General features: G+C 35.1%; 1 protein-coding gene across 3 annotated transcripts; it reads right to left on the bottom strand.

Moving 5' to 3' along the window:
- Positions 1–1,341: 1,341 nt before the first annotated feature.
- On the bottom strand, positions 1,342–12,958 carry LOC149180981 (formate dehydrogenase, chloroplastic/mitochondrial-like). Of its 3 annotated transcripts, XM_089418248.1 has the most exons (4): positions 12,747–12,956; positions 3,392–3,601; positions 3,077–3,228; positions 1,682–1,799 (listed from the first exon to the last, which is right to left on the bottom strand). In XM_089418248.1, the coding sequence occupies exons 1-4, from the start codon at positions 12,873–12,875 to the stop codon at positions 1,790–1,792; spliced, it is 501 nt and encodes a 166-aa protein (XP_089274374.1). In that variant the 5' UTR covers positions 12,876–12,956; the 3' UTR covers positions 1,682–1,789. The 3 variants fall into 3 exon arrangements, with proteins under 3 accessions (XP_089274373.1, XP_089274372.1, XP_089274374.1); XM_089418247.1 differs by lacking the exon at positions 3,077–3,228 and having other exon boundaries at positions 1,342–1,799; positions 3,392–3,596; positions 12,747–12,958; XM_089418246.1 differs by lacking the exon at positions 3,077–3,228 and having other exon boundaries at positions 1,342–1,799; positions 12,747–12,947.
- Positions 12,959–16,730: the final 3,772 nt, after the last annotated feature.

The following is a 16,730-nucleotide window of genomic DNA, read 5'->3' as shown; positions in this document are numbered from 1 at the left end:
ATTTTGTGTCAGTTTTTGCATCTAGTCTTACGCCAGGTTTTGTATCTAGTCTTACACTAGTTTTTGCTTCTATTTTTGCACCAGCTTTGGTGCCTATCTTTGCACCATGTGTTGAATTTAATTTAGCACCAAATTTTTCATCCATTTTTGTGCCCATTTTTGCATCTTTTTTTGGACCATTTTTTACATCCACATTTATGTTTGATTTGTCTCCATTTTTCCCATCTCATTTTGCACCATATTTTGCGTCATTTGTTTCATCCAATTTTGCATCATTTTTAACACCATCTCTTGCATCTAATGTTACATCATTTTGAGCATCCAAATTTGCATTTATATTTGCATCTTATGTTGAGTCATGTGTTGTGTCCACCTTTGCATCTTATTTTGTGTCTAATGGTACATTCAATTTAGAGCCATTTTTTACGTCTACTTTTGTATTTGTTTTTGCACCAAGTTTTGCATCCAATTTTAAGCTATTTTATGCCCCTTTTTGCACCATTTTTTTGTGTCTACTTGTGTCCAATGTTGCACCATTATTTACACCGACTTTTTCATCCAATTTTGCATTTTTTTTGGTGTCTAGTTTTACATCGTTTTCACCATCCAAATTTGCATCTTTTTTTGCCTCATTTTGTGTCCACATTTGCATATAATTTTGTGTCTGAGTTCGAGCCTAAATTTGCATGTGATTAGGAATCATTTTTTACATCCAATATGGCATCCTTGGTTTCACCTTTTTTCAGCCCCATTTTGCATCTTGTTTTATGTCTTTTCTTACATCTTTTTTTTTTCCTTTTTTGCACCCAAGTTTGCATCCCAAATTTACACCATTATTTGCATCATCATTTGGCATATTTTGTAACGTTTTTTGCTTCTTTTTAACGCTCAACTTTGCATCTTATTTTACATCTAGTTGTCTTTTTTTGCATCTAATTTGGTGCCCATTTATGTGTCCTTGTTTTTGCCCAATTTGATATCCTTTTGTATGCCATGTTTTGTTCCCTTCTTTGTGTCAACTATTGCACAATTTTTCACTTCTAATTTAAAACACTTTGTATGTCAATTGTTTGCATTTTGTATTAATTCCTAGTTTAACATCCAATTTTACTTTCAATTTTGCATCCATGGTTACATCCGCATTTGACTTCTTATATAGAGTATATTTTTCTTTACATATATGACCTCATTTATAGATTCATAGTGAAATATATGATAGTTTCTAAATATCATTAAAGCAGATATCACAATTCAAAATCATTTGTAAAGAAATTTAAGAGAAATTGACAACATCCATCCAAAAAAATAACAATGTGTCATTAACAATTTTCAAAACATGTATAAAATAGCAACATAATACTAATAAAATCAGTATTATTTTTAATCAAAACAAGTAAAATTCAAATATGATTAACAAATCAAAATATTTCATGAATATCGTTATTCTACGATAAATTAACAACATACATAAATCAAACTCATCGTATGATTACAAAATCAAAATGTCTCATTGATATAGGGTAAATTCACAACACCCATCTAAACATAACAATGTCATTCTACACAATAATTTCTTCATAAAAAACAATGCATGTGCATGCCTAGCTACCACCACCAAGATCATCCTCATGATCATCTTGACCATCCTCATTACTCTGATCCACATCATCACCAACACCGCAACTATCATCACCATCTCCTCCTTCACCACCATCATCCTCATCCTCATCCTCATCATCTCCTGATATATGTTGAACATAATTTGGATCATCGTCTTGGCAATCATTACCTATAGCATTCTGACAAAAAAAAATCAATATTACATGTTAGTATTAATTACATAACACAACGCATGTTTTTGTTATACAATGTTAACCATAAAATGAGGTAAGATATAGTAGCATTTGCACCAGATGTTGCAAAGGAAACGCCGTAAGGCATAAATTGAAAAATACAAATACAACAAAAGAATACTTTGATAAAGAATAAAAATATATTGAATGCTCAAATCAATGCCCCATTAACTGGAAGCATTTAGTAGACATATCTATCAACATTAGGATTATACACAATGATCAAGAAATTTTCCATATACAAACAACAACTTCCACAACAACCTTTTGTCACATCCACATTTTAAGAAATGCCTTGGAACGTGATCAGAATCTTCCATATTGCCTTTTTCATTATGCAGATAAATCTTCCATATTGCTATTTTCATCATGAATATTGTTAGTTCATTGTTGTAAAGTGTTAGTGTGTTAAATTCAATACTATAAGTTCGACAAGTGAAAAACATTCCTCAATTAGCATAATATACATTTTTCTCTCACCGTGTATTTTTCAGTCAAAGAGCACAAGTAACATATTAACATGTATTTTCCCTTCATTATTTTCATCATAGAGCCAAGAAATCTACACCTTATCTATAAAGTAACAAAAACATTTTGAAATAAGTTTAATATTTCAAGCCAGTGTCTAACCTATAAAGTAACAAAAACTTTTTGAAATAAATTTAATATTTTAAGCAATTGACTAACCTACTTTAATAATTGAAAAATTCTCAAAGATGAATTATACTCCATAATAAGAGAGCCAACATTGGAGCCCATACTTTCACTAAAACCAAAAGAAACACAACCACTTGTTAAGAAGAAATTCAAGTAATAATAATAAAACAAAAATAATAAACATTAAAGTATAAAATGGTATTTCCAACACACAAGTATAAATATACACGCTCTATGTCCATTGTTAGATTAAATGGGTGTGGAGAAAATTAGTAGAGAACCCAAAATTGTATTTCTAATTAGGATGGGTGGAGAAATGCTTTAAATGCGGGTTGTTGTCATTCTAATGAAACCCTTTGCAAAGGGGATGTTAAGATTCTGAGAGAAAAGCTAGGCTTGGTAGAGAACACCTTCCTTGTTAAACATTCCCCTACTGTAACCAAAAGGAAAGGGCAAGAGAAACAATAATTAGGTTTTTGTTCACAAGTTCTACAAAATATATAGGTGCTATTGATGTTTGAGTGAATAATGGGAGAGACTATTTATGAAATTGTGATAAGGCGCACCTAGTTTTGTCAGAAAGAGGCATATTAATGACAAGTACATCACATTTAGGTAGCATTTCGTCAAGATTTGTCTCCAATGTTGCTCCAGTTTCCTTTTCCAATTCGGGTCCAATAGAAAGACGTTCGTGGTAAAGAAGCTTACAATTGAAGGGCTGTACAAAGGAACACAATTCAATTCAACATCATGTAATGTTTATTATTATTAGATTGAAATTTTGAAACAAACAGCATGCATGCGTAAGAATTATGGAGCACTGATTTTTGAAAAGAAGTTTGCAACATCATGAAGTAGTACTAGATCCTAAGAATGAATACCTTCAAACGCTTAAGTAGTTCTTTGCCAATACGCCCTGCACCAATAGAACCAATAGTTTTCCCTTCTAGATCATATGACCTGTAAGAAATTGCTGCCACTTTCCAATCACCCTCAACAATTTGCTTATATCCAGGCACAAAGTTTCGCATCAATATGAGAATGCGCATTAGCTCATCTTCTGCCACGGACACCACATTACTTTCGCTGATCTTCAACCAATGATGATACAAACAAATCAATGGAATTAAAAAATATATCCAATATAAATAAAATGCGTTTTTTTAAAAGTAACTCCTAAAGTGAGAAAAATAAAGTTAAAAAATATAACAATGACAATTGTGTAGTTAAAGTGTAACCAAAACAAAAATATATATACAACAATAGAATAAATAAAATGCGTTGTTTTAAAAGTAACTCCTAAAGTGAGAAAAAATAAAGTTAAAAAAAAATATAACAATGACAATTGTGTAGTTTAAGTGTAACCAAAAAAAAAATAAAAAAAAAATAAAAAATAAAAAAAAAAATATATATATATATAGAATAAACCTATCAAGTGTGGATCAAGCAGTTTGTGTCGGATTTAGCCCATAAAATGTCATTTTCAAATTTAACAATAGAATAAACCTATCTAGTGTGGATCAAGTAGTTTGTGTTGGATTTAACTCATTAAATGTCATGTTCAAATTTAATGGAGAGGGGTCGATTTAATGGAGAGGGGTTGAGAGTGGGAGCCACTTGTGAAGGGTAAAAATTATTCCGTAAGGCACTTAGTGAGACAGAGCCTTGCACAAACCTATTGACAACATCCTACAATTAGACAAATCATTCTTCCATCAACCATTGGAGTTGATCTCAACCTAAACGTAGGTCACCACGGTTAAAGAGAGGACATCATAACGAAACAACGAATTAAACATGGAACCGTCATTTCTAAAGGAAACAATGGTACCTAAAGCTATTCGAAACGTTCGAAGGAAGGAGCAAAATGTCATTTATAATAAAATAGTAAACTTCGTCCACAACAACGCTACTTAGGGTGGAAATTGTTGGGAAAACCACCACAAGAAAGGAACAAAAAATGGGAAGGCTAGAAATGCAATTATCTTTGCCCTTGAAATGTCTACTAAAAGGAGAGGAGAGTTCGAAGGAAATTAAGGAACTCAAAAGGCAGTCCTTGGAGTCATCATTGCCCGATTTGAGAGAGCTTCCATTTTTTGAAAGAGTTGTTTTACTTGCACCTCCCCTCTCCATTTTGTTAAAGAGTTGTTTCACTTGTTATGATATATATGAATGTTACAGTGTGCAGGAGTATGATTCAATTCCATACGAAAATACAAAACATCTGATAGGATTTCCTTATACCTCATAGGCAAACAACCATTGTCCCTTCTATAGATGAGCAGAATAAGTGCTTGGTTCTCTACACTAAATAAAGACAAAGTATAGTACTTATTGCTGACAAAATAGGATTTAAATCGCGGTTCAATTGCTTGACATTCAGCTGGTCACAGAATTGTAGAGTGCATAATCATAAGTGATGTTGCGAGCCTCATTGCTCAAAGTCTAAGGGTCTTGCGAGCCATAATCACAGCCATGTATGGCATATCTTGTGATTATTGCATTTTATGAGGTCAATTCTTGTGAAGACATTTCAGTTTATAATAAATTTTGAACCTCAACAGAGTTTTGGCAAGACCTGGCTGAGCTAGGACATCAACAACACAGCTGATATGAATGACATAATCTAGCCTCAAGAGGGAGCCTCTTTTGTTTCATCACTCTAACAATCTATGAAGTGGTGGAAAGCATAACAACTTCCCCTTGAATATGACACCTAAACTGAGTACAAATCCTAAATGATGCAGCCCTTGGTGCATGTCTCTCAAAGTATCGATATTTCAAATGTTGAAAGCTCTTGTGCCCATTTGATATGCATTCGATTGCAATTCCCCTGAAGAAAGAATCTTATAAAGGTGAGGCCATGGCCAATATGTTAGCCATATCCATTAGAGTTGCCATTGCTTGACAAATTTAGTGTGATCAGTCCCACCATGATTCACATGGGCTTCTACTCAACACTGGCTGTTGCTATTGTAAGAGTCTTCAAGCTCGTTGAACCCATAGTATTGATAAGTGTATTCTTTGGGTCTCTGGTTTTCAAATTCTGCCTATGTTTTCCTCTCAGTATCATTATTTCAAATGTTGAAAGCTCTAATTCCCATTGTTGTGTATTTGATTGTGGTTTCCCTGAAGAAAGAAGCTTATAAAGGTGAGCCCGAGGCCAATATGTTGGCCATATCCATTGGAGTTACTATTTCAGCTTATGGGGAGGCCAAGATGAATGCATGGGAGGTGATTCTCCAGTTAAGTGCAGTTGCATGTGAGACTACCCAATTGGTTCTCATACAAATTCCACGAACATCAAAAGGGATTAAGTTGAATCCCATCACATCTTTGTTGCTCCTTGTTGCCTTGTTTTTCTCAGCACCCCCTGGGCCTTAGTAGAATACCCATTTCTGATAATCAGGGTCTCTTCCTTTGATTTGGATTACATGACATTTCTGCTTGTGCCTTGGCTCTTAATCTTGCAGTGTTTCTTCTGATAGGAAAGACTTCAGCCTTGACTATGAATGTTGCTGGTCTTGTCAAGGACTGGCTGCTCATAACATAATCTTTGTCTGTAATAAATGAAAAGGTTACAGTCATAAACTTGAGTGGGTGTGGACTGGCTTTTCTGGCTGTCTGTTACTATAATCATTTGAAACTTCAAGCTCTCAAGTCCAATGACAACCAACCAAAGTACCTCAGCAGTGCAGCTGATGCCAATGATGAAGGAGAAGGTTTGATAATGACGAGTGGGAGATCCTCAATCAGAGATTCAGAACCAGTAGAGAAAAATCAAACTCAAGCTTCATGATTAGGTATTTAGATCATTAATATTGTCTTGTGCTAGAGATTACTGTTCTTGGATTGGCTCCTCTATGCCCAGATCTATTTGCAGGGAACAGGCCAGTCATTCACAGTGAAGAAGATAATGACAAGATTAGTGTATAATGATGGACAGGATGGTGCCATGGTGCCAACCTAAATTTCAAGTAAGGAGACATCTGTTCATCAATTTGTCAAGAAGCATGGCCTACAATTCAATTGCTCTAAGCCTATCACTTCTTCCACCTGTCAAATAAATTGTTTCCTGTTTGTTTAGTTGACTATGGTTCTAATAAATATACTATTGTTTGATGTAAAAAGACAAAACAAAACAAAAAATATGGAAAGTTGTGACCCCATTTTCTAACTACAAATTGAAATCGGATTACCATAGTGACCACCTCTGCTTATTGGAATCAAAAAGGGGGTGGGTTATGCACAATCCTCCGTATCATTTGCTATTACCAGAGATAATTAAAGCCACCCTAAACTCAAGTCTTAACTATGCTGATAAGTGAATAAGTGCTTGGTTCTCTACACTAAATAAAGACAAAGTATAGTACTTATTGCTGACAAAATAGGATTTAAATCGCGGTTCAATTGCTTGACATTCAGCTGGTCACAGAATTGTAGAGTGCATAAAGTTATAATTCCAACAGATACCTACCAAATTTTAGGCAAAATTAACTGGAAAATATACCCAAAAAAAAACTAAAATGTAAAACAATTAAACTATGCTTATGTTTGGACATGAAGCTATATAACAGCTACATGTACCCTAGTGGATATATACATGATTTGGACTTTTATTGTTTGGTCAGCAAAAAGAATTTCTTCAGGGGACGTCTTCCTGACTCTGCCATTTTGTCATATCTTCTTTTAATAATAATATTTCAACAGTTTTCTATAATAATCTTATTATCTTATTTATATTTCTACAATGTGTTTTTTTGTTATTCTTTCTTTATTTTGGAAGTTTCTCAGCACAGTCATTACTCCCATGACGCAGTAGAACACATAATTACTATCACTCAAGCAGATGAACCATCAAGCTTTCAACAATGACTGTGCAAATACCAAGAACATTTGACAGTATTCCATTCCATACATTAATTGGATAACTTGTACATGACAAGAAAACCCATGTACATACTACAAATTAATGTATAACTTGTACATTACAAGAAAACCCATGTAGATGACTTGTCAAGCCAAAAAAGCAGCTAGGTTTAAAGCCAATAGGTTCACTAAAATGAAAATTTCCAAACTCATGGACTTTGCAGAGGTATCTTCGAGAAACATAAACACAATACCCTTCTCTGTAGCTACTACGCCAACAAGAGAAAGTTGAAACGTTTCCCAAAGGTCACAAGCAGTTATGTCAGATAAGAATAGAAAACTCACAGGTAAAGAAGAGTTTAAAGGCTATAAAAAGATGGAGACAACTCCGTACGTTATATGTCCATCGTAATGCTCTTTCAAGCTAGAATAGGCTCCAGGTCTGTTAGTAAAAGGCAAGAGACCAGCTAAAGGCAACAGGGGCTGATGGAAGCTTTCATTGGTTCTCTAGGCAAATCCATCAATGATATAAGTGTGAGGCATAGGAACCAGTAGACAATTGTAAAAATAAAAATCACAATCATAGCACTGTACCTAAGTCAAAGGTATAGTTGTAAGTTACTGTACACTGTTTTCCAAAAATAAACTAAAAATTTCAAGAAACTATTCATATCCTGATTAAAAGAAATGGCAAGCTACAATTTCTCATTTAGAAAAACATTCCAAAAATGTATCAATTAATGACTAAGGATACAAAAAAAATGTTCCAAAAGTTGTTAGGAAAGCTTTCTTGGGATTTGGCTTGTCTGGAGCAGGAAACATGGGCTGCATATATCCTTTTTTGTAACTGCCTAATGTAAGACATTTTGAAAGGGAGATTCAAGATGCTTCATCAAGGGGCTTGAAATTTTTCATGTATGGCCATTTTGAAAGGGAGATTCAAGCTCGAGGGGCTTCTAAACATCATGGTGGGCCTCTTCATATTTGCAGTCAATCTCCATTGTTCATTTCATGAAGCTTCAAGTGCCTAGAAATTCAAACCTATGTTATCACTGTAATTGGTTCTTACTGTTTTCGGATCAAAGGCACGAGTCTCTTTGTTTGTGGAATTTGATACATCTTCGGATCTTCCTCTAAATCAACGGCCTCATATAAAATATCTGGGCTTCCAATAGATTCTGATATCGGGTAGTGATCGTTAAAACTGTGGGCTGGGATTTCTCCATTAAAACACATTGAAGATGCATCAGAAATTCCAACCCGAGGTGAAGGTCTAATAGAAGACCTAGGAACTGTGGAAGAAGCCAAAAAAGAAACACGGCAACTAAATTGCTATGTTACAGATTACCTCAATATAAATGAGGATCTTCTAACACTTGCCCAGCTGAAAGAGGAGGAGGTAATTTTGAAGCTTAAGAGTTTTATTTTGAAGGATTATTTTTATTAGCATCAATGGTAGAATACATCATGTATTAAGCCCTTTTATACACGTTGCAGATGAGCTCTTTAGCTGAAAGAGTGGAAGGCTTGCAGATGGTACTTTCCAAGAATACAGAGGATAATATCATTATGGGTGGAACATTGAGAGCTCTTAGAGTCGAAATGGCTGATCTCAGACAGCAACATCTGATACTTAGGCAGCATTATGATGTTACTCAAATGAAGCTTAGGAATAGTGAATAGTAAACCATGGGCTTGCTTCAAGGCAATATGAAAGTACTGGTAGGGTGAAATAGGATGAAGCTCTAGAAGCCTGGAATCTAATTCAACAAACACAGAATCTCGCAGGGCATTATTTGTTCTTGATGCACTATTTGCTAGAGAACATTTGGTGCACATGATCCACAAAATCCCACAACCCTGATGCAGAAACTCTGCAGGGATGCAGGATTGACAACCTTAATGATAATCTGTTAAACTAGAATAAAAGAAAATTTTATAAGCACAAGGCACTTGTATCGTTCTCTTGCTTAAGAGAGAATCTGGTTCAAGATCATTTTCCTCCTTTTAACAAGTGCTCAATAGATTTCCTAGAATCAGAGGTCTGAAAAGAAAAAAACCAAGAGAAGAAATAGACGAGGCCCCAAAGCTAGTAATACCACTGGGATTCTGTAGAAGTTCAAAATGCAAACATGCAAATTAAATATAGGGTCTGTCAATGGTGTGAAAAAAAAACCAAAAAGAAAAACCATCTCCACGAGGTCTTAGATTATATGAAAGTCATCAAGATATAGAACTCATTCTCAAAGCAGAATGTGATTATGAAATTCATCTCTTTTCTTCCCCTTGAGCTTGTAACCAGTCGGCACTGTCCTGGTAGTGGTTCCCCTGAAATGAACACAAGGTGGATAAAACACTGGTCTAAGAAAACATGGATATTATACTAGGAAGTAAAGAAGATGGTATAGTAGCAGTTCTTTGTCAATGGAATGTACAGTTTAGCAACAGGTTATTTGGTACATAAAAGGCCTCTGTGTACCATTATCTCCTGCAGTCTTTTTTTCCCAATTGTATCCAACTTCGGGTCATCATGGTTTACGAACAAATTATAGATAAAGGAAAAGAAAGAAGAGAATATCTAAGAACAAAGAACATGGGAATGCATGCTACAAAACACTATTTTCATGAATTATGTAATTTCCCAAAAATGCCACGAAAGATAGGCAGCTCGTTCCATCACAGAATGTCAAGTTAGATTTATTTAAACCATAATAATGTAAAGATTTGAGCGTTTAGAACTTTTAGTCAATATGATGCATCATTTACTACAATCTTCCATCGTACTGAATACTGAGATGGAGATTGCAAAACGTGAAGAGTCAATGGGAAAGTTAACCCGAAAGTTAACAGCCATTGTTGCAAACCAAGATTTGCTTTTTGCAGAAACTGAACACCTGCAAGTGCATAGACAATTGCAAAATGCCAACTACAAAAAGGTTGAAACTGAGGCTGAATTGATACATTCCAAAAATCTGATGAATGATTTGAAAGGGAAAATATGTCATATGCATGATGAAATGTGCAGACTAAGGGCCGAAAAGAGTGATATGATCAAGCAGAATATATTGCTTAAGCAAGCAGCAGAAGCTAAAGACCAGGTTATTCTAAACATCCGGAATGAGGCAACTGACTTGTGGCACAGAGTACAGGTTTTAGAAGATGAAGTCATGGAGAAAGAAGGTCAAATTTCTATATTAAAGGGATCATTCTCTGAAGAGTATTGGTATTAACAAAGCATAAGAGCATGGATTCACCATCAGATTGGCCTTTTCTGTCAGGATGTTAGTAGGAAGAGAAGGAGATACTTGTTTTTGACCGCTTGGCAATGCAAGTTTCAGGTTCAAGCACCCCTCTTGATCCATATGGAACTGAACAGAGAACTGCTCATCCTCTGCAGATTGATTTATAGTCATAGTACAGTGCTTGAGGACATTACATTACAACATCTCTACCACACTGAGCTTGCAAAAACAGTCTAACGATTACAGAGCCCTACAAGATATCCACTCGTGTCAAAAAGGATTTAAGCTTGTTTGCAGATATTTTTGAGCTTTCAACTGTTTAAGTTTTGGTGGCAATGAACTCGTTGAATTGAACTGAACCTTTCAGACTGCCCAAAAAGAAGTCACGTGAACATCAAAATTCTCAGTTAAACTGCCCTAAAAAACAACAAAAATGTCACATGGACATCAATAACATTCTCAGCGGAACAATTGTGTAGAGATCTATCTCGTATTATGATGCTGATCTGGGGAAACTCAGGTGTCAAAGGAAAGCGCTTGTAAGGGAGAAAAGAGATACCAGTCATTCAGGGAATTGACAGCATCGGAGAATATAACTCAATGCTTACAGAAAACCCATTCTCACTATGCCTTGAAAGGTTTGCAATGGCCTCTAATGCATAGTCACTGCTATAAGTTTGGCTGCCAGCACATGATGATACTCTCCTAAGTGTAACTGCTACTATTTCCCAACAAGTGTCTAAGTGCACTCTCCTAATCACTCCCTAGAATGATTGTTAGAATGATTGTTTAGCAGTTTAGTGAACAGGAAAAGGCCATTAGGGAAACTGGTGGATTGAATTTTCATTAAAGCCATCGAACAACTAAGTTACTAACAACTGGATCAATTGAGTGTAAAATATGGTTTCGTCTTAACCTCTGATATCAAAAACTTTGAGGTCTGGTCAATAAATTTGTGATTAATGTGGATATATGCAACACTAAAACGATATTCCCTCCACTCAAATACGAAACCAAGGGGAAGCGCGAAGAAACAGACCAATAATCAAAGAAGAATGCAATACCCCAATTATCGCAAAAACATTTGACTGTCACATCAATTATAGAACGCTAACAAACTTATGCAAACGAGGGAACTGGTTGCCACTAAATTATATTTGAGCTGAGGTATATATACATCAAGTACACACCAAATTGCCTTATCGGCCTCGGACAAAATAAAAGGGCAGGTTGCACACGGCTATTAGTAGCAGCAACTAAGGCTGGTTTAGTTTTCGGCTCTCAAAGAGCCCAATACTCAAGGTAATGACCTAAGTGGGCGTTGAATATTTCAATCCATCTTTTCTACTGCTTCCCCACCACCGTTCCTGACAACAGTTGCCGCGATGTTTCATAATTACTTAGTACTCAAAAGAAATATGAAAGTTTACAGGAGAGGCATATCACAGTATAAATGAAACAGTCTAGGTCGGTGGCAGTCGGAGTTGGCTTGTGAGAGTTTTGGGTAATTTTGAAAGCATAGATGCTCCTCTAATTGCTCAACTCTGCTTCTATATTAGTACAGATCCCGGATAACAGACCTTTTGCAGAGCTCGTTCAAGGAAGACCTTTAAAAACCAGCAAGTTCAAGTAAGAAATCCAAAAATTCAGTGCAGCTCATGAGGCATACGTCAATTGAGTTATCTCGGGCAGTAGAGTGGAATGGCATTTGTCAATTGAGTTATCTCGGGTAGTACTGCTTACAACAGGAGAATGACAAGACCGTATAGCAGAGAGTTCAAAATCCGCATACATGATACAAACAAGGATTAGAAGAGTCTAAGAACAGTGCTCACTGTCTACAGAGCCAAGACGAATGCAGAAGAGTTCTTCCTTCAGTTCCCCATCTGAGAAATCAGTTGCATGCCAGACCCAAGTTTTATCACTACCTGCGTGCTCCTGAAGTGACATTGGGGAATGAACTGCAAGGCAAAAAGTTGAAATATTTCCAGAAAGTTGAAATATGGCAAATTTTTCCAATCAAGAACTCTAAATAATTTCATTAGGACAAGGCGTAGAGGATTCATGACGGCGACAAGAAAATAATGGCGCTTTGCAATTTTAGCACTCTCTTGCAGAAAAATACCTTTTCTGAAATCGTTTTGACCACGAAGAAACGCAGATGAACTGTTGGAAGTCGTGCAGAGAGAGATCTGGTGGCTCGTGGATCGATTCTGGGGCAATGTTTATGCGATTGCAAACCATGATTGTTCATATGCGAGCTACTGAGCTCGTTGAGAGGGATACGCGCAATGGCGCCAAACTACCAAGAGGATTTGAATTTAAAGGCGGGATAGAATATCTACCGTCCGATCATGTCATCGACGGCCATATATTTGTGTTTCAGTAAAACGGATTTTCAAAGAATTTGAAATATTATACATTTTATAGAATGTGAAATATTATACATTCTATTATTTAAGCTGAATAATAGTTTTACTTTGGAAAATTAATTGGGCACATCAAATAAAATATTGATGTGACGGACATAGAACTCCGAAACAATAATGCACCTTTCTCTTACTCCAAAACAATAATGCACCCTTCTCTAGCTGATGTGTCAATGCTTTCTTTGAAGTGGAACTTAAAGAATTAAGTAATTATTCATGATTAAATTGGGATTTTATATAAATTAATTGATTATTTATTAATGTTAATTTCATTTTATAATTTTATAGTAATTTTTAATAGATTTTTGTTAAAGATAATTATTTGAGCTATTATTGTATCAAGATTTTTGTTGTGTCTTTTATTATTATATTTTAATCCACTTTAAACATGCTCAAAATATGTTTTCATCTTCATTTGTGGAGATTATCTACTTGCATATTCAAAAAGTTTTGATGTAGTTTTTGCCTTGAAAAATGATTATTGTGATTGTAATGGTGAGAAATTATTCTATAAAGAGTGTTAAGTGTTATTTAGAATAAATGAGAAATTCTTTTTGAATATATAAGACTAATCTTTGAGACAATAGATATATATTCCCTAATTATCACATAAACAAGGGGTTAATCTTGCATTTAGTGCTTTATCTCTGTAGAGTTTCGCTAAACAAAGGGAATACCTCCTCCTGCATGACTTCGATTGTCCCTCCCTCTTACAGGATTGCAAAGCATTAAGAATTGAATCTTCTTTATTTTAAAGATGTAGTCTTGTCGAATATACCAAAAACATAGTAGGATTCTTTCATTATTGACAAAATCAAGCACATGTGCAAGGGAAGTATTCATCTATGGATGGTTAACAAGTTCATTAATAACTGCAAGCAAACGCTTCAAACTATGTATTTAATGATCTCTAGTCATCATCTAAAGAGTTCAAGAATCAAATCAATTCCAACCTAAGTTCTAAGTATATGGTAAACCTCTACTCTAGAGGTTCTATTATTGTAAAATTTCACAACTATGGAAGTTGTGGCAAGGTCTCAAAGGAGGGACTTTCTTTTTGGGGCAAAACTAACCTTTTTTCAAAAGATAGTTTCTATAATTGAATCCATCTTCAATATCCATTTCTTCAACCCCACTCTGCCGGATTTGAATATTGAATCCCCCCTACTTATTTTGTGGATGAGATGATCTTTCAAAAGCCAACATAAATATATTGGGGACTTACAACAATATACAAACTAAGCAAGGAAGGGTATACACACATGTGTTAGAATTTGAATTGAAGTTGACTTGAGCAAAGGTATAACAATGCATATTTAATTAAATATTGGTGATTTTAACAACCACGTCCATTAGATTAAAATAATGATACTTTATGTGTATCTATATGCAAAGACAAAATACTTGAAAGGCACCTTCCCAACAACAAAGGTCATTATAAGAAAAATGGAAAAATAACAAGTTGATGGGTGGTATGATTGAATGAAGAATCAAAGGGCAAGAAAGAAGAGACATCCAAGTTTAGTCCTAATAAAAGATTTTATGGCCCCTTCCAAGGAGTGTGTTATTAAGAGGGACACAAACATGATCATGGAGTCTGTGCTAAAGTCTTATGGGAGAAATAGGAAGCATGTGAATGAGATATTATGGATTTCAAAAGAGAAATCATGTTATTCAATCCAATAGAAGCAAGGGGATTGGTGCTACTTGAGACTCCATAAGCTCTAAATCAATTGGTGAAAGCAAGAAGTCTAAAAGATAAATGCAAAGAAAGGAATATCCATCTATGTACAAATCTACAATAAATAAATTCAAAATTATACAGTGTTTCCATATAGACAATGTTAGGTCCCTATAACACTAGTGATTCCCCCATTACTAGTGTCATTGTGGCCCTTACTGTTATTGTTGTGCCCTTATTGTCCCCATATTGTTATTATTGTGCCCCATAGAAGCCCACTATTGTTATTTTTGTGCCCTTATATTATTATTGTTATGTTGACTTTGATTATATTGTGACCCCTTAGACTCCTATATATAGAAATGAGGCTTTGTCATTTGTATCATCCAATAATTGTTCTTTTGTGTAATGTAAAGGAGGTTGCCCCCTCGAAGAGGCTGATTTCTAAGTTGTTGATCTATCTTTTCTATCTTTTTGTGAGTTGGTTTCATAACAGACAACCTAGGTTCGAACCCTAAAAAGTGTAGGGTCTTTGTGAGTGTTTGTGAGGGAATGTGTTTGACATCACATAATTGGATTCCCTTCATCATCAAAGAGACATGTGTCCCAAAATTCAATTTGGTTTAAGTGGATGTTAATATGATACATTGTATATTTTCTGAGGGTAGTAGCACAATTGGAAAAAAGCATGTTGGCAAGCCCTTGTGTATCCAAGTGATCGAAAGTTCAATCCCCCAGACATATCTCACCAATTGAACTTAAAAAAAATATGATACATTGTATATTACAAAGCCATTAAGTTAAGTAATGACCTTGGCTAACCCAAATACTTAATTAGAATTTAAGCTCAAACACAACATTAGAAATGAAACCTTCACTCTAGATCTAAGGATATAGGGGTCAACATTGGATATTGGATACAAGACAAGGTGATCAAATGTATCTCTTGGACTAGCATTATTTACAAAGGAATACAAATTTTAATGCTTATATTAACATGTATGTATAATATAATAATGAAATAGTCACTCTTTAGTTCATGGATAAAAGTGTTGGTGTGGAAGGAAATCTCGAGGGATGTGTCACTATAGTCATAAAAATTGCATTTATTGTGGCATATGGAGAACTTATTAATTGGGTGTAGCTTTAAAAATGGATAGGAGTGTTATCCTCCCCACCTAACTGCAATTCCTACAAATGACATATTTAGTGATTAATGAGTATATTGTTGTAATAATTTTGAACCCTGTGTTAAGAAATCCCTATGCAATCCAATTTAACTTAGGTACCATCCTCAAAATGAGGAGAAGTCATTTGTGGGTTTCCTTAGAATGTGTATTTCAAGGAAGAATGTGTACTTTGTCGATATGTTGAAAGGTTTTACGGTCTTTGTGTTTTAGTGTACCATGTCATGTTTGGCATTGAGCGTTGGGTGTGTTGGAAGCCAACTCTTGGTAAACTCAAATACACTTGTCCTAAGGAGGGAGTTGGGGTTTTAAGGTTCTCTAGTTGTAAAAGCTTTCAAAGTCAATGTTTTTCATCCTCTTCTTGCATATTGCAGCCTCAAGGCCATTCGATGAGTTGGTGGTCATGCTTAAGGTTTTCATCCTATTCTTGCATTGTGCTTAAGGTTGATTGGTACCTTGTTCCATGAATTATGATCAACTTTGGGTCCTCTTTCAGTAGACACCTCCTAGCCACAGTATTAAAGGCAACATATTGGTTTCCTTTACTAATTTTAGCTTGTAATAAATTTATATGTAATGGTTGTCACACGCGTTCATATACAACTACCTCATAACAAAGCTAACACAAGCACTTCTACCCATGCCTACATCACATCATAGAGGAGGAATCAATCAATATTATTCAATATCCCGCATTCGAGTATCCCTCCTTTGAGGATTCAATCCAACATTTATGGAGATCAGGTCATCCATTTACAATAACTAGCTTTGCCATATAGCATGTTCATATTCCTATTGTCATGGCCGAAAGT

Source organism: Pinus tabuliformis, chromosome 3_2 (assembly GCF_031772625.1).
Source record: "Pinus tabuliformis cultivar Carrire ecotype Pingquan chromosome 3_2, CPIR1, whole genome shotgun sequence".
NCBI lineage: Eukaryota > Viridiplantae > Streptophyta > Pinopsida > Pinales > Pinaceae > Pinus > Pinus tabuliformis.
This window is presented reverse-complemented; position numbering and strand designations above follow the sequence as displayed.

Bases quoted from the DNA above. Each gene is read 5' to 3' on its own strand.
- LOC149180981 (XM_089418246.1), bottom strand. From the start codon at position 12,875: ATGAACAATCATGGTTTGCAATCGCATAAACATTGCCCCAGAATCGAT. The intron at 3,602-12,746 runs GTATTTTTCTGC...CATTGGTTGAAG, and splicing joins TCAAAACGATTTCAGAAAAG to ATCAGCGAAAGTAATGTGGT. The intron at 1,800-3,391 runs GTATTCATTCTT...TTTTTTTGTCAG, and splicing joins AACTACTTAAGCGTTTGAAG to AATGCTATAGGTAATGATTG.